Raw genomic sequence first — 26,669 nt, 5'->3', positions numbered from 1 at the left:
CTGCTATTCATTAACTGTTGGTGTGTCTTGCTTTTATATTGTGTATTATAAAAACTGTAACTGACATAAATAATTGGCTGTCTATTTCTCCTACCAAGGAAGGAGAGGAATGCTATCATTCAACTTTTTTTTTAGTTTGATTTTAAAGTCATCAGACTAACCTGTTTCCAAATGAAAATAAGATCTGAATGTAAGTATTGCCCATTTGTTGCTCTGCTTCTGCGCTCCTGGCATTGTAAAGACAGTAAATGTGAAATTGCTCCTTTCATCTGTATTTGGCATGAGTCACTTTGCCAATTTATGTCTGTCTGCACATTTGAGTATGGCTTGTGCTCCTGAGGTTGTTTTGTAGATCACAGTGCTCCAGCAGCGTCCAATAGAAGATAACCATGTGAAATTTGGATCTGCAACTTGTAAAACTGTGGTGCTGACCTATTCATAGAGTTTATACTTACAAGACCTTCTAAATGGCCGTGAAATGTGTTGCTATTGCTAGAAAATTTGTTGAGCTACCCAGGTTTATGCAGGGCCAGAATGTTAAGGCTAAAAATTAGTTAAAAATACAAGTATTTCTACCAGAGGGAGCAGTGGTAATATTGAATGAGAAGTAGGGAAGGGTAAGAAACACTTAAGTACTGTTCTGAAACTGATTTGCTTAGAACTGTGTTAAAAAAAATTTAAAAGAAAATGTTTTGAGAGAAGTGAAGGGCAGATATGAAGTCAGTATCTCATCAAGTGTTAGTGATGGAGAAGGATAATGATGTAAGAAATCGGAGCATGTGCATGTCTGGTGTTTTGCAGTTGTACTGTTGTGTTTGACAGAAATGCATGTGCACATGCTAGACTGTAGCTTTCTCAATGTATAAGAGGAAGGCTTCTCCTTTTCTTTGTCAGTAACAGCAATATTATATCTCGACCCTCTCTCATCTTCCTCAGTAAAAACATGGTGTGTCCATACTTTCCTTTAAATACTCAGTTACTTTTTCTTACTAATACAATACTACTAACTTTGGGCTCTTATTGGTTTAAACGCTGAAGAACTCAGTCCTCAACAAGGTTTTCTTGCTTTTGTCCTACTTTTAATATGATTTATTTTATTTACTATATGTAGGTTTAATATGTCATTAATTATAGTATTCTGACTTACCTTAGGGAAGTAAATCATGTTTGCTATTCCTCTAAAGATTGTCAAATGTGAAAACATTTCATATTGACCTCCTACCTTTATGATTTAAGAATGTTAATACTAGCATTATCTTCATACATATATTTCACATATTTTATCTGTATGCATTTATTTTAAATAACTGGTTTTGTCAGTAGTTATTTGAGGTTTTGTCAATTAAAAATTACCATTCACTTAAACCCACACCTTGCCTTTGAACAACAGTAAAATTTTGAGTAGCATAAGTTTTACTAATGTAAAATACTCCACAAGACTTGCTAATCACATGATCTTAATAAATTCATTTTATACAGTTACAAGTCAGACTTTTGAAATTGCTTTTGTGAATTTTCTTATCATTTGTATTTTTCACTCACGAGGATTAGCTCATGTATTTCTTAGCTCTGTGTTAATAATCTAGAAAATATTGTTCATTCTATGACAATAACTGATGCTACACAAGTTTTTAAAAATCAGCTCATGTCTTCTGCAAGTACTTCAGCATATCAAACCTTATATTGGTATTAATGCATAGTATTGAGTTATGGTACTACTTTGGGGTGTTTCCACCAATCAGGCATTTCAGATTTTGTGTTTAGGTACCACCCCACAACAACAACAGCAGCAACAAATATTAATAGCTAATGAAAAAACTTCGCATTTTGAATTCCTACTTAAAAATTCCTGTAGCAAGCAAGTTTGAAGAAACTTTTAATGTGGCTGGTTTAAATCCATCAATGAATGACAACAACTCTGCAAACAGATGCTCATTTGCTGTCATATGTGACAAAATTCATAAACAGTAACAGTAGTCAATTATTCACCTAAGTAGCAAAATTACAGGATAATCAACTGCACAGTCAGACAGTAGGATTATTGGGTTTTCTGGGGAAAAGGGAAGAAGTTTGAGTTTTCTGGGGAAGTTTTTCTGGGGAAGAAGTGGTCTTCAAGATATCTCCTAGTTCTCGTTTTCTTGATGCAAAGAAGTGAAAGGGCAAAGGACTTGAAAATACAAGGTGGAAAAGAGCAGACGATTCCTGAGATGGGAGTACAGATGTACAGACATGAGCAGAGTAACTTTTCTCCATGAAGGTAAACTACAGGTCAAAGGTTGGATAATTCTGTTAAAGACCATTGTTGGGATTAAAAAATCCCCCAAAATTAGTTCATTTAAATAAAAAATAATGGACTGAAACCTAGAGAAATATGTGAAGAACACACTAGAGTGCTAAACAATTGTGTTTTGATGTTAATCAACTAAGCTGATGAAATACTGAATATCCTAGGCTGCATCTGAAAATTGTGAGGATGATGTCTTTGGAAATGTCACCTATGGTCTCTCATTTATTGTTTCTCCAGGGCAGGGGATGTGTTGAAGTACACTGTGCTCACATCCCTGCCCACACCACCTTCTTATCTCTCTGATGACAGCCTGGATATGAGCTGCTCTGAGCCAGCATGAGCACACTTCAGATACAGCTTTGTGTATACAAGCTAGTGCTGAAACCGTAGGGAGTATTCTTACTGTTTAAGATTTTACAGTGTTTTCTAGATAAACTGTTAAAAATCTGCATGTGGAAAACAATCAAGATGAAAGTGACCATGGAACAACAGAGTTCATGATTCAAAGGACACAAAGAGATGAAAGAAGCAGAATAATAACACTAGACTTCAAAAAAGCAAACTTCAACAAATTCAAGGAATTGAGATCCTGGGGAAGGAGTTAAAGCACAAAGAAAAGTTCAAGAGAGCTGAGAGTTTCTAAGAAGAGTTTCTAAGAAGCATTTCTAAGGCTGTATTTAAGTATAACAACAGTCTATCCAAATGCAAAGGAAAGAAAACTCAGAGAGCACTGTGGCTGCATTAGGGGCTCATCAATTACATGAAAAAAAATAGAAAAAGAATGCTGGGGAAAAAAATAGAAACAAGACAGCTACATTATCAAGAACAAATATAAAAGACCGGCACAGCAGGTTAGGAACAAAGCTAGACAGAAAAAAAATTATCAGCAAGTGAAAAGCAAAACACTAAAAATGGATTTTTAAATATCTTTCTATCATACAATAAGAGCTCTCTGCTTACCAGAAGAGATAAGTATCAGATGGTACAAAAGCCTGGAGTGTTTGCTGTTCCAGTGCCTCCACTCTAAACAATGCCTGTCATAATCAACCAGGAATGCAGATCAGAGGCTATCAAGCTAATTAGATGTATCATGACAATAATTTCTGATAAAAGCTATTCTATAATAATAATAATAATAATAATAAGGAAAATTGAAATAATCTTGGAATTATGGTATTTTTGGTTGAGGAAGAATAAGTGAGTTCCCAGAGAACCAGAAAATAATACTACTTTTTAAAAATGGGCAAGACCACAGGCATGAGTGGAAAGGCAAGGTAAAGAAAATGACAGAAAATCAGCCAGGAAAACTTTGACACTAGAAGAGTTACTGAAAAAGCTGTCTGAAAATCTGCAAACATAGAGACTAATTGAAAAGGCTGACATGTTTTTGTCCATTAAGTAACTTTTAAATGACTTAATGGTCAAGGTAACTGTCCCAAGAGATAAAAACAGCATGTTGTACATTGAAGTCAATGAATGCTTTGACAACAGCTCCTCCTGGCCTGATTATGATTATATATTTCGTTGCTCAGATTCAGATGATGGGCCTCTAAGGTGAATACACAAATTATTAATACATCATTTCAAAGGGTAATTAACATGCTTGTTGAATTGTGAAAGTGAATTGACTGGGGTTAGGTCTATGCAGATGTTATGAGTGAAAAGCAGGTGCAGATCCCTTGGGGACAAGACACAAAATAAGTGGCTCTATCAAAAGTGTAGCATTCCCACAGTGGGAATCCTGGAGCAGCAATCAAACCAGGACCCAAGGCACTGGAGCCCTGCTCGGGAGTGAAGCTCCAGGGAAAGTGCTGTGGGGTGAGTAAAGAAATCTGTGCTAATTAACATTTCATACATATGCAATGTCCTGTTTTGCTCATTAGCTGCCCCATGTAGTGCAGGTGCTGCTGTTTGAATCCCAAGATCTGCAGCTGGCCTTCACCCTGGCACCCCTGCAGATGGGGGGAAGCAAACTATTCTGCCTTACAGTAATGAGGTAAAACATGCTCGGTGCACAACACACCCAGGTGGTGAGAAGGGAACTGTCACAGTAACAAGAGAAGCCCTGCTTGGGACTCTGCATACTCTGATGAGGGAGGCAAACTGTCCAGGATTACCATAAAGCACTCTTCTCCCAGCCTACACTGTATGGAACATGTAGGAATGTCTGTGAGTTTTACTGCTCAAATATAATGTGGGATGGAAAGCACACTTACACAACATGCAAGCTTAGAACTCACAAAGAACTGTTATCATGTGATAACAGTTTAAATTTCAGCATCAAGTCTTATAGTTTTGAAGGGTACATATTAAATGAAAAATAACTACAGAGCTTCAGTAAAAACCTCTGGGGACCCTAACAGATCACAAGCTGAATATGAATCCATGTGTACAGTTCGTAAAAAGAAAAGAAGAAGCAGGGGGGGGAGAAGACCTGAGGTGTACTGCACAAGAGCTGCACATGACAGAAGGTAATTATTTTGCTCTGTTTGGCAGTAGAGAAGCATCAGCAGGAATACTTTACCATTTGGGCACTGCAGCTAGGATACATACAGCCAAAATGAGAGAGAGTAGAGGACCATGATAAGTATATATTTAGAATCATAGACTGAGAAAGACTGAAAGAATTTGACTTAGGTAGACAAGATTGGATTGAGCAGACCTATGAATGTGAAATGTTGCTGTAAAAAATTGTAGTAGCTGCAGGGCTTTTTGAGGCGCTTTTTTTGTGTTCTGTGAAGCTTAAGCACTTGATTTTGAAACACAGCTGATTTTGTTTCAGTTTTTACACAGGAAAGCTTCCTATGAAGCACTGGAGTTGGTTACTCATCTGTAACACACCTGTGAGATCTGCTTTCCTGTGAATTTTTAAGAACAAGTGAGATAAAACTCTGTCATAAGTGCCCAGACCCCCTTGTTCCTGTGAAGGAAGGGACTCAGTAGGGATCTTCAGTAAAGTAAATTGGGCACTAATTCAAATACTTACCTGCAATCAGGGAATTATATTAATTTTATTATTAATTTAATTGTATTCTTCCAGTCAGTTCAATTTTCAAGGGTTTATTTGCATTCTTCCATTGATGCTTACCAAAAGTAGGTGTTGCCGTGGGATGGGTTGCTAGAACTGTTGTCAGAGATGTTCTAGAGGGATGCGGAATTTCCTTTCTATACCTATGCCAATGCAGTGGGAAAGGGACTTGATGCTAAAAGCTGCAGCAGGGGCAGCAGAGGCCGAGCCTGCCGTGCACTGTCCTGGGTGTGCTGGGTGAGTCCTCTCAGCTGCCAGGACCTGAGTGACCACCCGGGAGAGTTCCTGGGTACATGTGGCACTCAGGGACATGCTTCAGTGCTGAACTTGGATTAAGGGCTGGACTCGATGGTCTTAGAGGTTTTCTCCAACCTGAAAGATTCCCTGATTCTATCACTGCCTCAGCTAAACTTCTAGCACTTCCCTTTCCTTTCTGTAGCAGCTTTCTGGCTGCGAGGTCTCTCCATAACCAGGAGATGGCACACGAGGCCCTCGGCAGCGTTTTAGATGCTGCCCCGGGAGCAAGGGAGACTGGAAAACGATCGGCTGTTCAGATGTCTGCCCAAACCTTGCCTACTAGAAACATGCAAACACGAAATTGCAGGGTTTTTTTAATATTCCATTTGTAAAATGAACATATATTTATAGTCAGCGTTCAGCTGTTCCTTTAATCTTCTAGAGAACCTGCACACACGTCGTCATAGTCTTAAATGCTGTTTACCTTCTATCCATGTGTAACACACTCATTTCTGTAAAACCTGGCACAAGAATTACACTGCACTGTCTGGAGGAAACACAGACATCGAATTGCAGGATACAGGGCAGTGTAAAGCATCTCAACCTAATTACATTCCTGGCCTCAGCCACTGAGCCCAGCTTTCCCCTTCTCAGTAAACCATGGAAATGTCAGGACATGTCTGTGCTCCCTGTTTGGGATAAGTGAAGGCAGATGTACAGTGTCATTTATGCTCTGTTGCTACAGTTACATATCCTGCCAAAATTCTTCTCCTCTTCAGGCAATAGTAATGCTTGCAAGATACTTGATGGAAGTGACTGAAATAAGGGAAATTGGAAGAAATAGTGTATAGTGGGGAATACAGATGAAGGGGAGAAATAACTAAAAATGTGAAATGGAGAAGAGCCTTGAAGTCAGTAAAAAAAAAAAAAAAAAAAAAAGGTAAAGGTTATTTCCATTTAATTTGAACAGACTGGTTTTAGAGCAATACAAGGACTTGATTTATTTTAAGTGTAAGTTAGAGGGGAAGGAAGAGACTGTAAAACATTTACACTGCTGAGACCAATGCATTTCAAAGCAGCATTGTATGGCACAGACCACGATGGGCACAGAGCTGATAGATGTCCCAGGGCTGCCAGCTGTGATAGCTCATTCTCCTGCTGGCTGACTCATCATGCTCAAATGCTAACTCTGGAATCAAAGGGGGAAATGATTCATTCTTTAATAGCCGAAATTGAAAAGTTACTTTCAAGAATAATAATTGCTTTGGTCAGTATAATTTCTTTCATTTCTTTCCAAATTTCTTATTTAGAGAGTTAGCCTGTTAGTTTTGAAAAGATTGCAAGGTGTCTAAGTGTGTCTAATTGTTTTTAAAGTCTAATTTCTAGTCTAAAGATAATTAAACCAACTACAGATTTCTGAGCAGTTTCATTTGAGCAGTGTCCATAGAGATCTCCCTCTGGCAATATGATGGCAATGAGTGTTGAAGTAGGATTTACATTCCTAAAACTTGGATGGTTTTCCAGCTAGAATAGTTTGTCTAATAATAAATAAACAAAATACTCTGCTTCTGTAACAAGAGCAGTACATGTTCTAAATGTGGTCCTGCTTCATACTGAATTTTACTTGTTTTTAATAAGCTTAAATTTGGGTAAGGAGCCACTAAAACAAGTGTTTTCTCTATAAATATTTGCAGCATGTCTCTGCAGAATATATATATTTTTAAAACATTTCACTGATTCTTTTTAGCTGCTGGTGGCAGCCTTGTGTTAAGGAGCAATGGGACCTCTTGGCATTTTGAGTGCTATGTTGATTTAGATCAATTCAAAACATGATGAGACATTAAATTTTCATCTGTGATTGTCGCTATGTTTACATCAGGCCCTCGTGGTATTTATGCACATATGGTCTTAAAATGCCTCATGGAAAAGTTGCTCTTATTTTGTCAAAGAGGAAAGATAATTATAATAATTGATAATTAAGCGATTGGTTGGAGGCCATTTGTAATGCTTTTAAGTCCTAAATAGTGATCACTCAGAAATGGAATGTTTGGATAAGCACACCGGGCAAAGACTGTGTAAATTGCATAGCAAATGCCAGCAGCCCTGTTTGCCTGGGCGGACCTTCATAGGAAACCTGCATGTCCGCAGGTGAACATAGCCCCTGTGTGGCATGAACAGCCTGGCTTTTACTCTTTGAGTTGCATCACCTCCTAGCTACTCCTAAGAACCACTAATTCCCTCTGCTTGGGTCTCACAGGACCCTCCTATGGGAAGGGTCCTGTGCTGGTACAAGATGACAGTCCCTTCCTGAGCCCTTGTGTACCCACAGCAGCAAGGCCAGGTGGTGGTGGCTCTCCGTGGTCCCAGAGGGGAACCGAGGCAGTCACACCCTCAGATGCTCCCTTCAGTTCCTCCAAGCTCCAAGAGAGGGGACATCTCAGCACAATCCTGCCCTCCACAGCTCCAACAGTGAGGGGACATCTCAGCACAATCCTGCCCTCCACAGCTCCAACAGCGAGGGGACATCTCAGCACAATCCTGCCCCCCCTGCAGGGCTCTGAGCTGGCTTACTGGGGCACAGCTGAGCTTTGGGCTACAAGATGTGGAGCCACAATTAATTCTCAAAGGCTGAGATGTAATCCCAAAGTATTTCTATTTATGATCCATTATCCAATATTTCTAAATATTATCAACTGTCTTGTAGGCAGCCAAGTAGGAAGTTCTGCAGAACATCCTCAACATGAGACCAGCGTTGTGTGTGAAGATTTCTGCAACGCTGAAGGGGAAGGTGCTGCCTCCCTAGAGAAGGCAGCTGTGTATTCTGCAAACATCTGCATAGAGTATTGCCATTATCTATGGTAATGGATCTCCAGACTCCTGCTAGTGGCAATCGTGTTGGTATGTCTGAGCTCTGTCTCTGCCGAGTAAAAGCTGCTGTCTGTCCCTGTCCCTGCCCTACTCTGACAAATTTCATTAGCATGAGCAGGTTTGCATCCCATTGGTAATATCACTTGATTTCAAATGTGGTATTTCTGAATCACAGTTTAACAGGAAATTTTCAAACGAGCATTTAATGAATAATAGATAGAAAAGAAAGAAGGCAGCTGAAGAATTTTAGATAAAATTAAACTAGCAGCTGTTAAATATTGCAGCAGTCATTACATTCAGAAGTCATCTGCTACCTGTCCAGGAGACTTACACATTTTATATGTAGTGGAAATGAGATTTGGTTTAATCCTGTCACACCATGATCAGTTTGTATCTCTGGGAGCTCAGCATTTGACACCATCTTTCTGCAGTGCCATTTGCTGCAATGCAATGCAATTAATAAACCAGCAGTGTAAAAACATGTCATTTGCAGCTCAGATGGTAAAAAGTCTTCAAATCAGTAAAGGCAGATGTATCAGTGGATGATAAAACTCAATATTTTCTATTTTTAGAGCTCCATCATAGGTCATGTATTCTTTTCATCCTATATGACAGCTTGCCAAGTGTCTTTATTTGTTGACATAAAGCTGGAAGAAGTAATGTCATAGAAATAGACTCTTTCATATTTTTAAAGTATTTGTATAGATATATATATGGTATATAGAAGAACATAAGTAGCATATATTATACTTATACATAGTATTCTGTAAGAACTAAGACTGGAAATAATTCTGAGCACATGGGACATATTAATCTCATTGAGATGGGATTGTGCCCCATCTGTGGTGCAGAATGCTGTTACAGTGATCAGAAACACTTAAACTGAGAAGAAAGGCTGCAGAAAAGTTACACTTTCTTTTTCTGACATTCATGAGAATTAGTCCTCGAGAATGGCATTTTGCCTGGCTGCAGGGGAGGCTTGGCAGGACTCTGCAAGCTGCCAGTGGCACTGATATTCCCAATTCTGACTGGAGAGCTTGCTGCCAGGCCACGTGTTAAATGCAGCTGAGTCAAGAGCCTTGTCCTTCAGCAATTCAGGGAACAGAGCACATTCCTGTCTGTCTCCTCTCCATCTCCTGCCTGCTTGGTCTGCTCTGTCAGATAGGCTGACAACAGGACAGTCTAATGCTCAGAAGTTCTGGGATTTTAGAATTTATCCTCAGTACTGTGGTGGGGAAAGTCTTCACATTTACCCAAAGAAAAAAATAATTAAAAACCTGAAATATTCAACATGGGGTAGGGGGATTGGTGGGGGTGTGTGTTATAAAATAGGAAATTTAAAAACAATTTTGTACTGTCTGCTCAAACAAACTTTCTAAACTTTCCACTGTTAATTGGAAAATGCTTGGGAATGATAAATGGATAAGGATTCAAATACTTAGATATCAAACAATTACATTTGTTTGTTGAAAAAAACACCAAAAAAAAAAAAAGTCTGTATGTGTCTGTGTCTGTCTGTGTCTTGTCTGTGTGAGTGTGGGTCCTTTGTCCATGCTAGAAATGTTTGTGGACTTCTTCGGGTAGATATATGGGAGGCATTAATCTTTAATGTTTGAATGTTTATTTACAGATTTTTACACCATTTTTCCTCCAGGAAGCTTGTTTACTGGGCTCAGGCTGCAATGTCAGTCCCTACCTACACAGGCCAGAAACAAAGGGCTCCAGCAGGGCTCTGATCATGTATGGCTGTGGTTCTAAATCAGTTATTAGTTATTACATAAAGGTGACAATTTTGCTTCTGGTTTTATTTGGTTAGAGAAAAACTCATGAACAGTGTCATCACTGGTAGAGCACTCACACTATGCCACGAAAATGAACAATCAATGACAGACAGTGCCTAAAAGGGGTTCACAAGTCAAACTTGAATATAGTTCAATGAAACAATTGTCCGGTGAACAAAAAACTGTAGGATTTCTTGATGAATGGATATAGTAACTGTATTTGGAGTGGAGGGGGTGAAATATTTGGTTTAGGAAAAGATTGAAAAAGAGAATTTTAATGAAATTTCTACTGAAAGAAAAATATAGAAGAAAAATATGTATCTGTATAATATTAAAATTGACTACACTGGAAGATTTAGACGTAAACTAAGTAGGAGGGTTTTCAGGGCTGTGATAGGAATTATCAATGCAGTGCAAGTCCCACTCTGTTCTTGCACAGGACAGGAGGGTGAAAAGGGGAAGGAACTCATGGCTACCCTGCAGTGAAAAACTGCCCATAAAGCACCAAGAGCCTTTTATCAATGTACTACAGAGGCTTTGCTGCAGCAGCCAAGTGTTCCTGTGGCACACAAAACCCAAAGATGAACAGGAACGTTTCTGAAAGACACACATAAGGTAGTAAAAAGAAAAAAGGTGAGATAGTAGAAAAATCTGGGTGACCTGCATAGCTGCAAGAGTTCTGGGAAGGAAGATATGACATGAATCCTGTCATTTCAGAACTCTCAGCAGAATGTGAATTCTAAGGCAATAATTGTCATTTTCTGACTCGGTAGTCCAGAAACCATACTTTTATATAAACGACCAGAAGCCTGTCGATTTGTAGAATCCAATGACCTTGACATTTACCCTTTTCTGTTTCACAACCTTCTCCTCCAAACTCCTCAGCCTGTGCCTGGTGCTTATAACCTGGTGCTGCAATCCCGGAGAACCCAGTGAGTGAGTCTCTCCTCTTGCCTGGCCTAGGCTGTCTCGGGAACGCAGTGCTGAGCCCCGAGAGGAGCAGGCTGGAGAAGAACAGTGGGCCTGGTGCTTGAAAAGGAATGGAAGAGCAACTCCAGGGGAAGGGAGTCGGAAGTGGCAGCGTCCCTGCTCCCTGCAGCGGCCGGGGATGCTGCGCTCCCCCGGGGGTACATTCCCCAGCGCCGTTTGAGGCTGCTCAGCTCCATAAATGCCATTTGCATGGGGATAGGATGTAACAAGAGCTGTAAATCACTGACGGCGGAGTGAACTCCTCAGGGGCAGACACGGCGGAGCCGAGCCTCCGCGAGCTGGGGCAATGTGTGAACGATATCTTTTGTTGGGGGGGAGGTCTGATAGCAATTAGATGATACTTATCTGGCCCTTTGATGTGTATTTACACAAACAACGTTTTCCTCCGGGAGTTGCGCTATAAAGGAGAGGCCTGTACTCCGCGCCTCCTTCCCGGCATCTCCGAAGCGAGGCACGATGACTAAGGCCCCTTTCTCCGTGGAATGGTTGTCCCAGAGCAGCCAAACTCTCAAGAGCCCCACCGAGGGCTCCCCACACCGAGCATCGTCCGCGGGCCACGGGCCCGGCTGCGGCTCCAGCCTCGGTCAGGGCGAGCGGAGCCCGGAGCAGCCGGCGGGCCCTCGGGACGGGGACGGGACGGGCGGCCGGAGCCGGGACAGCGGGGCGGCCACTCCCGCCGCAGGTACCACGGGACCGCCGGGGCTCCCGGGCGGGGGCGGCGGGGCTGGGACACCCCCGGGCCTGCCCGGGAAGGCACCGGTGCGCGGGGGCTGCTCGGGGCGGAGGGGCGGCGGTTCCCCGCGCGGCGCCCAGGCCGGACTGACCCTTTGCTCCTCTTTGTCCCTGTGCCCAGGAGCAGGCGGGACAGCAGCAGGCGGGAGGCCGTCGGGAGCGGTGCCGGAGGACGGTCCCGAGTGCGCGGGCCCCGAGGAGCCGTGCGGGCGCGGCGGGCGGCGGCTGCGCACGGCGTTCAGCGCGGAGCAGATCAGCACCCTGGAGAGCTCCTTCCAGCGGCAGCAGTACCTGGGCGCGGCCGAGCGGCGGCAGCTGGCGGGCAGGATGCGCCTCTCCGAGGTGCAGGTAAGCGGGGAACGGCCACGGCACGGCTCCAAACAACCAGATAACCAAGCCTCGGTGGCGTTGTAACTATAACCTCGTCTTTTCTCCTTCCCCACCAGATCAAGACGTGGTTTCAGAACCGCCGGATGAAGCTCAAGCGGCAGCTGCAGGAGCTGAGGACGGAGCCCTTCTGCAGCCCCGCTCTCCCTTACGGACCTCAGGGCGCCGTGCTGCCCCTGCCGCTCACGTACGTGGCCCGGCCACCGCCTCTGCCCCGGCAAGGGGCCGCACCTGAGGGCTTCCCTTTGGCGGCCCTGCCCGCACCTGCCCTGGACCTCAGCAGCGCCTGCAGAGCGCAGCCGGTCGGCTTGTGGGCAGCGCCCTGCTTCGTGGGGTACCGGGACCCCAGGGCCTTCCTGCTCGGTGTCTGACCCTCTGACACCAACCAGGACTAAAGAGGATTTGCACTACTCCCGGGTCTCTGGGCTGCCCTCGTCCATAACTGCTTGGTGGAGTTATGATGCAGCACCGACCTAAATATTTACACAGAGATGCTGGACAATCCGAATCATGGACTTCCGGCCCTTGCATTTATAGGCAACTGTAAAATGTAAAATATAAACGGGGTGGGATAAACAATAATATAAATGGAATCTTTTAATAAACCTAAATTTTTTTCCGACTTTCATGTGAATTCCTTTGTTAAGGATTGTAGAAGTATTCATCCTGCCCCGAAAGAAAGCTTCTCTTCACTTAAAGAAGCATAGACTCCTTCTTATCTAGATTTGTTCTGCCCCATCTGCAATTTATTCTGCCACTGAATTTAAAAAAGTGTGAATTTCCCTCTGTCTTCTAAAGCAGGTATCCTGTCATGAAACTGTGCTTTTAGCCAAATATGTGGATACACCTGTTACTCAATACTGGGCTTGCTATAGTAGCAGAACAGATAGTCTAAATATTTTAAAAATTACTTTCTAAATAAGTATGATATTATATTTTCACAATTTTATGGGCTGCCTCAGTAGATTAGTAAGACTTTCTTACCTAAACAGATCCTGGAAAGGGTCTTGAAATTTCTTATTTACAAAACAGTATGTGGTCATTTTACATGCAGTTATCAGGGTACAACAATGATGATCAAAAGAATTTCAGCATTCCAAAGCTGGTTTTCCATAAGAGGCAGTACAATTCCTTACTGTGCTATACGAACTTTTAAAATTTGGATAATGAGCTAATAAGCTGATGATCAAAATGGCCTGATTTCAGGCCCGAAAAAGGGCTCTGAGAAATTATCTTTGACTGTAAGTTAACATAAATCTTTCAAAGCCAATTGTCAACTAACATGAAAAGAGCAATAAAAATTTCCATGACTTTAGATGTGATCTGGGGGGTTACCAGGATATTTCCGGCACACTGGTAATTTAAACTCCTGTAATGAATGGTCTGAGGGTTCTCTGTCAGCCTCCTGAATATCTTTTGTATGCAGAGGCCAATCTCCCACTCGAGTACCCTTGACTGGTGAAAAGCAACATTATGTGCTGCTGTGGGCACTGGGCTTTGCAGTCACCTCTGCAAGTCTTGATTTTTTTGTAATCTATGTTGTATTTTTCTAGTCTTTTGAGATAATAGTATCTGTTTGCAATTGCACAAGTTGTGTGTCTCTCATGCAAGAATTTCAGCTAAATTAAAAGGGCTAAGGTGCTATCAATCTTGATGAGGTCTCAGGGAAGTTTGTTGACACGTAAGTGAATTTCCCATTTGATGGAGGCTTATTTCTCGAAGTCAGGTATCATTAAACGGTAATATTGATTTGAAGAAATTTCTTTGGCACTTTCAAACGTCATCAGGGAACTGGGGTGTCTCCACAAAGAGCTGCAATCGTGAATATTTTCCTCTGTTCTAAAGCAGTCGTGTTCAAAATAACAAAGCAGACAAGGCCCATAAATGTACAACTTATCATAAAAAGCATTAGACTCCATGTGGCTTTCTGTTTTCAAGGGAGTAATAGTTGAAGGGTTAGGAGTTCCCTTTATAATCTCGTATGGCCACAGAAGAGAGTCCCACCACTTCTTCAAATGCTCTGCTCAGCTCGAACGAAAGGAATAATGGGAATAACCCCTCCTGCTCTCAGAGGGCAGAGCGGCGGTACGGGAAGCTGGGGGTGGAGGGACGGAGCGCTCCCTGAGGGCACCGGGACTGCCCGCAGCGATCCGCGAGCGCCGCACCCCGGGCCAAACGGGGGAGGGGGAAGGGAAGCGGGCACGGGCAGCGCCGCAGCTGGGCCGGGGGAAAGTGAGAGACAGATGGAAAGAGAGAGAACAAAGCGCTCCCGCCTGCGCTGGGGAGCTGCTTCCTGGGAGGGGAGCTGCAGGGTTGGGGTTCGTGCAGGGGAGGAGGGTGTCACCCCAATGCTAAAGAGGGAGAGGCGGAGCACACCCTTATGTCCCCGGGGAGAAGTGATCTGGGGTGGCTCTGAATAAGCCCTCATCTCCTGGGTCTGCCCTCCCTGCTCCCGGACTCGTAACCCTGCCCCAGCCTGCCCTGCCCTGCCCGCCCCGAGCTCGGCTCTGGCGGTGCCCGGAGCGGGGCAGCAGCTTCCCTTCCCCTCCGTGCAGATGTTTAGGGCCAGGCAGAGGCAGCCGGTGCTGCCGGGCACAGCACACAGCGCTGCCGTCCTTGCCGTGACTCAAGCCCGCGCCGGGAAAAGCGGGACTGCGAGGCCGAGGGACACCAGTCCCGGTCGGTCTCGGGGATGGAGCCCAGCGGGCCCGGGCGGGTGTGTCCGGCTCCCCCTGCTCTGGCTGGGCTGGCGGGTTTTGTGCCAGGGCCGAGCGCTGGTTAGCGGGACTAACGGGGCATCCCAGCTCCGGGCGTACGAGCTGCAGAGCGGCTGGCGAGACAGAAGCCGATCTCTGTTAGAAAGGGTGCTAATGGTCACTTAACATAATGACTCCTTGGCCACAGGTATGTTCAACAAGAGCATGAAATACTTTGCCAGTTTTATGGCAAGGGTAGCTTGCAAATACTGTTCTGTTTCCCGGTAGTTGCTGAAATGAACGCGAGAGGTGATGCGCACTTGGCCGAGTCCCTAATAGTAACAGGCTCCTCCGAATGTCTACATGATCATTTCTCGCCGACCTGCAAAAATCGGCTTTTTCTAGAAGTCTAGAAGGCAACTACTACGCTCCAGTTGTCTAGAAAGCTTTATGTGAAGTAATTTCATTTTTGCTAAAGCCGTCCAACTCTAGCCATAAAATATAAATGCACTTTTTTCCCTTTGATCTGAGAGAAAGAAACGCGGGCTTCAGGCTTTCTTCCTGCTTGTTTGAATTTCCCCTTCACTGTGTTTTAGCCCTGTCAGCAGTAAAGAGGCACTAGCGTCAGTGACACCTGCACGGTACCGGCCCCTCGCAGGAGGCGGGAGCGCTCCGGCCCCGCAGCCGAGCCCCGGGCAGCGCGGCGGGGAGCAGCCGCCTTTGTGCCCTCAATAACCGCAATAACCCAGCCCCGGAACGCTCTCCGGCAGCACAAAGCGGTGTGGGGGGCAAGCGAGCTACAAATGGGAAGGAGGAAAAGAAAAAAAAAAAAGGCGAGTCGATTAGCTGGGGAGGAGTAGTTTAATGCTCGCGGGGTGAAATTGTCGGAACCCCCCGGCCCGGCGGCTCCCGAGGAAGAGGCTGTATAATCTGGAAACTGGGCTCCCCGGGGAGGAAAAGGGGATGGGAGGGGAAAATTGCCAGAGCGCTGACTTCAAAGGCCTTGTCCCCCGCAGTGCGTGCGCGGAGGGGGCGACACCTGATTGAATTTACACCGCGGGGCGGGGGAGCCGCCGGCAGCCGCGCGCGGAACGCCCGTCCCAATTTGGCCAAAGCGACCATCAGGGGACTGGGAATGGGACCGGGGTGTGTCAGCCCCCTGCAGCTCCCAGACATGGTGGAGCCGCTCCGAGGACCTCTTTACAAACTAGGTGAAGTTATTCGGCGTTGTGTGCTAATCGAGAGAGATCTCGCACTGTTAGGCCATTACATCTAATTGCTGCCCATTATCTCTTTCTTTGATACTCAATTAGATGACAATTAACTGGATAAATCCCACCGTAGTGGGGGGGGGGGAGAAAGAGGAGAGACTTGGTCTCGACATGTTCCTTGTGTAGATTTTACTACTTTTCCTTTATACTTGTGTCTTAAACTCCTAGGCTTCGACCTAGTGTTATCCTCTAATAGTACCTAGTAGGGAGTTAATCCCAGTGTCTCTTCGGTATTCAGGTAGGCTAAGTGCTTTAATTCTTATTTCAGCTCCTAGTAATTCTGTCTGGGTAATTCTGAACAACTGTGGAGGTGTCACAAGTACCTTAGGCACTGGGGCGATGGCGCGCATAGAAATTCAAGTGCTAGCTTGTTTCGAGCTAACTTGTTAACTTATCAAGGTGCTTTGTCCATTAGATCTGCAAAGCACGCAGAAATATTTCCCCGATAAATCGTTTTTAATGCAAAGGGCGTGTTTGCTCCCACAGCGGCTGAATGGGGATATCTGGGCTTGCAGCGTGAGCCGGGAGAGAAGAGGGTGAAGCGCTGCGGGCTGAGTCAGTAGCATTTGTCATTTATTGTGTGTTAGCCCGCATTGTTCCCGTGGGCAAAGGAGCGGCGGGGTGATGGCACTGTTAGTGTTCACGGGTACTTCAAACAGAAAAGCATCTATTCCCAAACAATCGATCTCGTTGATGCCTAATTGACTATCTAATAGCACCTATCAGGACATCAAAGGAGACGCTGAATAACCGAGTTAGCATTTCCAAAGGGGAGCAGCGGAGGGTACAAACAGCCATCAGCTGTCCCACCGGCCGGGGCCCAGCCCGGGCCCTGCGGCTGCCTGCGGGCCCTTCTGGAGCAGAGCAGACTGTCCTGCCTTGCCTGCATTTCTAGCCGTGTTAAAACCCCGATCCTTAAAATGAGTTTACTTGCCTCTGAAGGGATGCTACGCTTCCCCAGGCTCTCTCCTCCTGCCCATTTGTGCAGCTAACCATGGGGGTTTTTTGTGGTGTTCCAATATTGGAGTCTTTTTGGCTTGGGTTTGTTGGGTTTTTCGCTTTCTCATAGTGGAGTGGTTGGCATTGCACCCCCTATTGTCTCCACTCCTCCAGTGTTGTCAATAATGCATTGGAAAATCGGTGCTTTACATAAATATAATTAGGATCTGGCTATGATGGAGCCACTGTCCCAGATCTGGTGGCCTAGTAAGTACATCAACTCTCAATCTATGATAAATACTATCATAGTTTGGTCTGTATATTGTTTTGAGGTTTTGGTTTGGGCTTGTTTTTTGGTTTTTATTTTCCCCATGGTCTACTTACAGACATGGCTAGCAGGTAGAAAGTTTGCAACTTGAAGATTTGCCCAACTATCCTAGTAATTATTCCCCTTGAGAAAGACTATTTTTCTGTTGGCAAAATACGTCCACTTTTTCTTTATGTTTTCATGCAAAATCAATGTGATGGTCTGCTGAAGGTGGCCTTTGCACACCAACAGCATTCCTGGGCAACAAAAGTGCTTCAGCATCTGGCAAAGGATTACTATCTAGTGTATTGCAGCCTGAACAATGGGCTGGATGTTCCTCAGGCAATACCTTAATGCTGAAGAGCTGCTGCAGTCTTGCCTGTTCCCATGGATTTACATGCCACATGGGCACAAAGCCCCAGATGAAATATTCCCAGGCATAGCAGTGAGAGAAATCTGCCATTTGTCCTTAGAAGCCTTGTCGAGCTCACATGGGAAGAGCACTCTGTCCTGACAGCCGTGTCTGTAATTGTCACATCCTGGCACGAATCCCTGCACTGACATTCAGGATTTCATACCGAGTTACAAGAGTGCATAAGCTTTCAGTCCATTTCTTGAAGCAGCAAGTGTGTTTCTTATGGTTGTAAGGCAGAGGAATAAATATTTTGAAATGTGATTTGAAGAAATGGGTCCACCATGTTCTTAATATAACACACATAAGAAAAATCCACCCACTTTTCAATATTATACAATATCTGAAGTTCTGAGTATACAGAATTCTCTAGGAAAATACATCATTTTCCCTGAGAATTTAGATTTTTTTTTCACCATGTTTATATATAAAGATCAATTGAATGCTGTAAAAATTTCACATAACGGGAAAGAATTGAATGGAAGTAAATTTGTGTCTCATATGAGCCCCATACTACTGCAAGGTGAGGGAAAGGTTTAACTGCAGCTGTAGCACCTCTGTCCACCCAGGGTCGTTAAAGTTTTCAAGTTTCTCAAGCTGCCACCTCTTTCTAATGGGAGCTACAATAGCCACATAACACCTTCCACACTTTCCCCATCTGTTCCAGGGTTTTGTGGTCCACAGATGCAGCTACTTTCATCTGGTGTTGGGGGGATCCTGGTGTTTGGTTTAAATATCCCGCTAAATAGGCAATTCAAAAATAGTTTTCATTGACTGTGTGACAGGTCGGCTGCTTCCCTGTATTCCCAGCCAAAGGAGAGGCAGGAAATGGTAGCAGCTCTTCAGGAATAATAACATTTGCCTAAGACACACATAATGTACCAGTGCAAATGTTGGTGTCTTTGGGCACAGCACTGCTTGGTCCTCCCGTGTCTGGTTCAATTTTGGCAGCTGGGGATGAAGTGTCTCTCCTGCAGGGCGGTCCCTGGGTGTTTCTTGTGTGCTCGGGTGGGTGAGGGGCCTGCAGGGCACGGGGGACCCAAGGCTGCCTGGCTTGGCACAGATTTCTTCTGCTGGAGAAACGGTGGGAGAGGCTGCCCTGCTGGAGGCAGAGTTCATGCTGCTTGCTGAGTAGTGCGTGCTCTGTTTGGGAGCACCTGAATACCAGTGGTTTTCATGTATTGTGTCTAAACTTCTTTCTGGTGAGGTAGTCAGGCTCTGCAGATAGCACTCACTGCTTTACCAAGGACAGCTTGCTGTGCATGAGTTTCTATGTGGCAGAACATGAGTTTTTCTGCTTGGATTTGTCCACATATGAGGTTATTCAGAAATTGCTGCTCTGAAGAAAGATTGGAGATAAAATAGTGATGTGTTTGCTTCAGAAAAAGAGGGACCAAACACGAGTGGGATAGTTAAGGAATCGTTATTAAATCCTGAAGTTATTAAAATTAATGTGCAGGCTCTTAGTTCATTTGGGGAACAAAACCTATCCCTGCTTGACTGACATGTGTCTAGGATTTAAATGTTCATGTTACAGTGGTTTTGGGTCAGTGGCACTCACAGGTGTGCGGTTCCGATCCAGGGTGGGATCCAGCTGTGTTCAACTGCTTGGACATTTGCATTGGTTTGCGCATATCAGCCAAAATGACAGTCTGTGCCAGCAATAAGTGAAACCCCTTTAGTAGCTGTGCCCAGCACCCCGCAAAGAGCAGGGGGATCTCTCTGTCGAGGCTGTGCCGAGCGAACAACAGCCTTCCCCATCCCTGCCCCGAGGGGACGGTGTTGCAAGCAAAGCTTCAGGAGGAATCCAGCGCTTGGTGAGGGGTTTGCATTGCTCGGGTGCCTGGGCTTTATCCCTCCCCCGGGGCCAGCGTGGGGGAGGGACAAGCCGACTATGTGGGATGGGGAGGGGTTGATAACCCTGGACACATTCCCCCGGCCACGGAGTTACGGGAACACCTGAGACAGTAAAAATTAATAGCACGAACATGAGGGGTTTTTCCCAAACGATTTTCATAATAAACTGGGGAGATGGTTTAGTTGGGGTTTGTTTGACTACTTTTTTCCTTTCACATTGCCCGTGTGTGTGGGAACCTAGATTATTGCTGTGGTTTAGAAAGAAACAGACCCTGTCAGACCAGGGTTTATGGGCTCCACTTCTTCCGGTGATGCATCCGAGCAGGAACTCTGAGGATTTTGGAATCGTCATTGAAATTGAGGTCCTGTCAGTGCATTTACCCAGTTAGAGGGATTGGCGCTCGCTTCCATTCTACTGCAGGCGTGCTCGTGCTCGGTGTGGTATTTTTTACTGGCGTGACCAAAAATCCCGGTAGAGCTGAACAAAAGAAGAACCTGGAGACGGGCTGAGCTGCCGAGATGCCCTTTTCCCCCAACCAAGCGGTGCTGGGAGGTGTCTTGGTATCCTCCCTGCATTACAAGGGCACCGTCCTTGTCGGGAAGCGGCACATGGATTGCTGCAGTATGAAGCTGATGAGGTGCGAGCTGCGCTGCTCACCCAGCGCTTTGATCGCTAAACGATTGGGGCGATGGGCTGCGTTTTCTGGCTAGACAGGCGGCGCCAAGTTCAAGCTGAGAGGACCGAGGCTCTGCTCCCCCCCAGCCTGGCTCTGAGCCCCGTGGATAGGGACTTCTCGACATTGGCACCCCGTGGCTTTTCCCAGGGAGGGAAAAGGACGGCGGGGCTGGCAGGCTGTACCCGAGGTTCCTTGTCCCTCATCCCTGCCCCGGCCCCGTGGGTGCGGGTCTCGAGGCTGGTTTCGGGCATTGTGCAGTGTGGGACCCCGCTGCTGAGAAGGGGGCCGTGAACCCGCGCTGGCACCGGCAGTCACGGTGTTTTTGGAGGCGGTTTGCGAGGCTGGGGCTGCCCGTGCCCTGCCCTCCGGGGGAGAGGGGCAGCTTTGCACTTCAAGGGGGTCTCCCCGGCCCCGCAGACACGCTGGAGCCAAGGGCTGTAGACATTTGCCAGACGTGTGAACTTTCTTCCTCGCTGGTAGCTGTTATCTCTGCCCGATTCCCACTTTGATGTGTGTTCGCACTTACAAACGACCCCTCCCGGCACGGAGGGCCCATTTAAGAGCGGACCCGGCCGTGGGTCACCCAGCCCGACTCAGCCATGGATCAGGTGAATCAGGCACAGGTCCCTTCGGCAGAGACCAAGCCCAATGGGGGCAGGCCCCACATTTGCTGTGCGCCCCCTCCCCGCGCCCCCAGCTCGCTGGGCAGCCCCACGCTGCTGGTCAGGGCCAAGCCCCGCCGGAGCAGCCCCGAGCCGGGCCAGCCTGCCGACAGCGAGCCCTGCGCGGCCGAGCCGAGCCGGGACCACCCCCGGGATGGCAGCGAGCCCTGCCCGTCGGACACAGGTGCGTGAGGAGGGAGAGTGGGTGGGAGGCCGAGAGATAAGGGGAGAGGGCTGGGAACACGCCGGGATCTTGCCGGTGGCACGGCCTGGCAGGGCTGAGGGGCGGCGGAGGCCCTGTCCAACCGGGCAGGGGCCTCACCGCAGCTTCTCCTCTTCCTGCAGCCCCCGATGGCGGCTGGCTCAGCGCCGACGAGTCCTCGGGCTACGAGAGCGAGAGCGCGGGCGCGGAGCGCGGCGAGGCCGCGGCGGCGGGCGGGGGCCGCGGGCGGCAGCGGCGGGCGCGCACCGCCTTCACCTCGGAGCAGGTCTGCCGCCTGGAGAAAACCTTCCAGAGACACAAGTACCTCGGCGCCACGGAGCGCAGGAAGCTGGCGGCTGCCTTGCAGCTCTCGGAGATCCAGGTGAGTCCCGCAGGAAGCGGATCCTTCCCGGCCCCGCTTGGCAGGAGCAGCCAGGGTTGGCGGTTCCACATCTGTCTTTACTGTGATGAACAGACCTTTGAGACGATTGGGGATAAAAGCATCATATAGTCAACCCAGGACATAGGGGCTGTGGGATCTCTCGGGGATTAACGAGTTATCACTCCGGGAAATTTGTGGCACTTTCTATCTGGAAGCTGTCAAGGTATTTTTATTTGTTAGTGGGATAAACAGTCCTGGATATACGGCGATCTGCGTGTAGACCATGCAGAGCTCAAACCTGGTCTTAAAGACTCTAATTGATTATTGTAAAATCCCTGAACTCAGCCACTCTCTTCTCTACTTCCCGCAGATCTTCTGCCTTTTGCTACGTAGGGCAAAAGCATCAGTCCCTCTGTGTCAATTCCATCTGAAGCAACAGGGCAAAAGCAGCTGAGATAGTTGTTTATAGTTTGCACATTATCCTTAGGCAAAGTCCCTGATTTGTCTCCTGCATCTCCCCCTTCTTTTTGTTGCCTAGATTAAGACCTGGTTTCAGAACCGGAGAATGAAACTGAAGCGACAGATCCAGGACCACCAGCACAGCCTCGTGTCCCCGGTTCCGTTCCACAGCTACGCCCCGGGGCCCTCCCCAGCTCTGTTTCAGGATGGTCTCCACTACCCCTTTGCTGCCCAGCACCAGAGACTCCTGCCTTTCACCCCGGTGCCTGCTGTGCAGTTCAGCTTCTCCTTTCCCAGATACGACGCATCCCAAAGCGCCTATCACTTAATGGCAAATGAACTGCCCTACTACCATCAGCACCTGCTTCCTCATCCTTCTTTCCATCCCGTTCTTCAGAACAAAATGGACAGGCAATGCCACCCAGTATATCCATTATAGTGATAGAGAAGTGTTTTATACTGTAATGTATTTTATGCTCAGAATCTCTTGCCTGATTTGAAAGAATGTCTTTATTAAATTAAATATGAGAATTAATAATTTTATATTTGATAATATTAAACATTAATTAATCCAGTCTAATATGTTATGTAGATGATCTTCATTGTTCCCCCTAGTTTATTCATAAATGTGTTTATATATATTAATAAAACTTAAACAGGGTTATATTGTCAACTCTATAAAAGATTACACTTGTGCAATGCAAATTGCAGTGGTCACTTGTCCTCCTGTGTAAAGGTAGTGCATTTAAAGGTTAAATACATTTTGTCTGTCTTTCCTACTGTCCCACCGAGATTGTCTGTCTGTTGATGAGTTGTTTGGTAGCTTGGACAGAGGCAACTGCACCAGTTGCTCTGCACTGTGCTGTGAGCTAAGTACATCCTCCAGAGGAAGGGTAAGTTGTCACTGAGTTTCTCAGTGGATATAACTAAAATATTACAAGTTCAGTCCCGTCTTCCATGTGAAGGCAGCAGAGGTAATTATATTTATTAAGTCAACATGTCTTTTAAAAGGAATTAACATAATTAGGCCTTCATTATGGAATTTTCAAGTTTTACAATTGCCAAAGCAAATGCTAGGCAAAAAAAAATTTGGGCATATTTGTGTCTGGTTCAAAGCCATATAATCTGATTGTGATTGTAACCTGAAAATTTGGCCCTTGTCTCACCGCTAGAAAACAATTATAACTGCGTACTTGGCAATTTGCACTTCTTTAGGCAATTTGATCTATTTCCTCTAAACGTAAAGTTTTGCTTTAGTAATCTTGAAAGGTGTTGGGTTTTTTTTAGTTCCTCCTGGGAGTGGTGCTCACTCCTAAAAGTGCTCTCTTAACACTTATTTCTTAGTCTCGATTTTAATGAAGTCTTGTTAATTCATTTGTAAGGCCTTTTAAATACATTATTTGATTGTTGCACTATAGTCTAAATTTCCACCCTCTAATGCGCTGAGTCATCATGAGTTTCGATGTAATAGCCTAAGGGCTTCTCACCTGTGAAAAAACACTTGGAAGGGGTAAAGGGAATATTCTGTGAAGTGTGCTCAAAGTGACCTGGAAATGCCAGGCCGTCCCTTCAGCTGCCGGGCTGTGTCACGGACCGGCGCTGCCCTGGCGGGCACAGAGGAGCGGTGTGGAGGGGGAAATTCCTTCGGGTGCCTCCCAGCTTCCCCCCTCCATTTTGGCTGCCAAACGCCACGGAGGGAGGCGCTGGGGGAGTGTACACGGACCTGGAGGGTGGAGGGAGAAGGGAGAGGGAATGCATGGCACAAAGATGTGGCAGGCCTCTTTTTTTTTTGTCTTTGGAGCAGATGAAAGGGGGGATTTGGGTATTTTCCTTGTTAGTGGTGGGTTGTTTTTTATTTTTTTTGTGTTCATTTTTTCTCTCTTTACAGCTGCAGAGTAGTCTAACCATCACCTAGCAAGCAAGTTAGATTGGTCTGGTCTGGGGTAGAAGATGTAGTCACACCTGCTGCAGCTGCTTCATGCTGATGTAAGGTTTCCCATAGTCTAAACACTTGATTTTGCTACTTTCCGTAAAACTTGCTTAGTGACTTTTAGGAACATCCCTAAGTGTTCCTAAGATCAAGCCTTAACTTATTCTGCAGCTTAAAAATTAGGGAGGCTATTAAGTTACAGCTGCAACTTCTGGAAGTAAAAAGTGAAATGTTTTCTTTTTCAGAGTCCCAAGAGACCTGAATTGGTGAACAATTCTTTTCATAATCAGATTTAAATTACAAGTATGCTTGACATTGGCATCAACATGCATGCTTGCCTCTTAATTCCTTAGCTTTGTCTCTCTTTTAATGCATAAATGCAACATGTCCATCAAAAACAGGTGAGACCACTTGAAGAATGGTCCAGAATATACACATAAAAGAGAATACTGGGCAACTTGTTCGGTTTTGTTGATAGCATTTTTACCTTTGGTTACATTTTTATTTAAATGCACTTGGCTGTAGCTCACAAATGTTTTCTTAAAAACTCCCACTCGGGTAGAATGGACAACGTTTTTACCACCATTGCCTATTAAAAAACATAGTTACTACATAAATTTCAGTGTATACGGTACTCCACTTTTTGAGTGGATATCCCCACATGATTATGGGTTATTTTCTGAAAACTTTTAGGTAAGAAAATTTATATAGAAATTTCTATACAGCATGATGACAACTCTAGAAATAAGATTTCATGTCCTCCACTTCCACTCTCAGTATAACTTCTCTAATATGAATAAATTATTTTCTCCTCTAATCGAACTTTTTATGTAAAGAAAATAATTCAAAGAATCTTTATCTAATATAACAAAATAATTAGTTACTCTTAGAGATATTTGGCACTTTTTTGAGATTACAGATAATCGTTTACATTTTTAACAGGAGGGAAGATCTGGTTGGAACATCAGTCTTTTATGTTCAGTATTTAGAGTCATTGCTGGAAGCACAGAAGAGCAACAAGATAATCCTGGCCCGGGAGGCAACAGTAAAGCTGGACTTGGCAAAACTGGCTGAAGAGACTGAGCTGGAACAGAAGGTAACAACAAGGCAGGGTTTGGCACAGCCGGGTGAAGGGAAGCAGCAGAGGTAGCAGGGACATTGACATCCACCCCATGAGGACAGCTGGATGCAGCCGTGTCTGGGTAACAATGACAGGGCAAAAACAAGCCCGAGAAAAGAGCTTCGATCCTGGCATCTTGAGTCTGGCGTTTGAACTTCATACGGCGATTCTGAAACCAGGTTTTTATCTGAAGATAGGAAAAAAGAGTCAAGAACCAAACAAACAAACCCTTTTCCATATAGCTCCTCTTCCATATAGTAGTATGGAAAGGCAGACTTATTGTCAAAGTAACAGAATCCATTAACAGTAAAGGTGTAGGGCTAATAACGTTGGCCTATATTTAATGCAGAGTAATTGTGTTGGCATGATGAAGAATTGAGCACTCCATGATGCACGGCAAGCCAATACCTAGATATGGGCCAGGGCTGTAACACAAGGCTTGTGCAGTGGGGATAAAAGGGCTGGGTAGGGGTGGTTCTGTTCAAAGACCCTGCAATGCCCCTGCCAAGTAGATACACAAACATAACAAAGAATTAGCCTGAAAACTGAGGTTCTGGAGATCACAAAAGTACCTTTACCCCCAGTGAAGTTTCAGGTTTAGAACTTGCATTCACGGTTTTCCATTTGCCCCTTGTCCCTGGGGCACTCGGAGCTGAGCATGGGCTCTCAGTTTGCTACAGCCCCGTTTGCTGCCAGTGGGGCGAGGCTGGGGGGCGGCCCGGGCCGCCGCACCTGCGGGAGCTGTCACTGTCACTGTCCCCATCACTGTCAGCGCCGCGTCCCCCGGTGACCGCGAGGTGCCTCCCATCCCCGTGTCCCGCTGGGGCGGAGGGCGAGGCGGCGCTCACCTGGCTCTGGGAGAGGTTCAGCGCGGCGGCCAAGCGCCGCTTCTCGCCGGCGCCGATGTAGCGCTGCTCGCAGAAGCTGCGCTCCAGCTCCCGCAGCTGCGCGGCCGAGAACTTGGTGCGGGCCCGCCCGGGCGCGGCTCCCGCCGGCCCCGCTACGAGCCCGGGGCGCTCCACCGCCTCCCGCTCCCGGGGCGACTCTGCGGGGACAGGTGGGGGCGTCAGAAGGGGGAACCCTTCGGGGGACCCTTCGAGGGATGGAAAGCGCCGCGGCCGCTGCTCGGGAGGACCCGGGGGGCACGGCCGGCACTCACCGGGCAGATCCCGGGCTCCGCCGCGGCTGCTCTGCGCCAGCCACTCCACCGAGAAGGGCCCCTTGTCCATGTCCTCAGCCCTGCCGGCCCTCGCTGCTCGCTGGAGCCGCCCCGGACGCCGGGACAAACATTTAAAGCGCCGTCCCCGGCGTGGTTTGAAAAGGCCCAAAGCATCAAATGAGGCCGGGGACAAAGGACCTCATTGAGAGGCGCTTTAATCTCCCCTTTCAGGTGATTGTTACATCCGCCTAATCTCCGAGCGCAGCAGTTTGCAGAACTCAAGGCT

General features: G+C 46.3%; 3 protein-coding genes across 4 annotated transcripts; 2 read left to right on the top strand and 1 right to left on the bottom strand.

The window, feature by feature from the left end:
• The first annotated feature begins 139 nt into the window (after nucleotides 1–139).
• LOC102066185 (uncharacterized) lies at nucleotides 140–13,566 on the top strand. 2 transcript variants are annotated; one of them, XM_074545039.1, is made up of 3 exons: nucleotides 140–11,873; nucleotides 12,045–12,271; nucleotides 12,370–13,566. In XM_074545039.1, exons 1-3 carry the CDS (start codon nucleotides 11,648–11,650, stop codon nucleotides 12,679–12,681), a joined length of 765 nt encoding a protein of 254 aa, XP_074401140.1. In that variant the 5' UTR covers nucleotides 140–11,647; the 3' UTR covers nucleotides 12,682–13,566. The 2 variants fall into 2 exon arrangements, with proteins under 2 accessions (XP_074401140.1, XP_026655567.2); XM_026799766.2 differs by having other exon boundaries at nucleotides 140–12,271.
• A 7,312-nt stretch (nucleotides 13,567–20,878) lies between these two features.
• Nucleotides 20,879–22,613, top strand: LOC113460855 (homeobox protein vent1). The gene is made up of 3 exons (XM_026799548.2): nucleotides 20,879–21,315; nucleotides 21,477–21,715; nucleotides 22,254–22,613. Exons 1-3 carry the CDS (start codon nucleotides 21,069–21,071, stop codon nucleotides 22,611–22,613), a joined length of 846 nt encoding a protein of 281 aa, XP_026655349.2. The 5' UTR covers nucleotides 20,879–21,068.
• A 2,396-nt stretch (nucleotides 22,614–25,009) lies between these two features.
• On the bottom strand, nucleotides 25,010–26,453 carry LOC141729475 (homeobox protein Nkx-2.5-like). Its single transcript, XM_074544196.1, has 2 exons — nucleotides 26,073–26,453; nucleotides 25,010–25,411 (listed from the first exon to the last, which is right to left on the bottom strand). The coding sequence occupies exons 1-2, from the start codon at nucleotides 26,451–26,453 to the stop codon at nucleotides 25,040–25,042; spliced, it is 753 nt and encodes a 250-aa protein (XP_074400297.1). The 3' UTR covers nucleotides 25,010–25,039.
• Between the last annotated feature and the right edge of the window lie 216 nt (nucleotides 26,454–26,669).

This window comes from Zonotrichia albicollis, chromosome 7 (assembly GCF_047830755.1).
Source record: "Zonotrichia albicollis isolate bZonAlb1 chromosome 7, bZonAlb1.hap1, whole genome shotgun sequence".
Classification (NCBI taxonomy): domain Eukaryota; kingdom Metazoa; phylum Chordata; class Aves; order Passeriformes; family Passerellidae; genus Zonotrichia; species Zonotrichia albicollis.
Note: the sequence above shows the minus strand (reverse complement) of the source record. Positions and strands in the feature narration are given on the sequence as shown.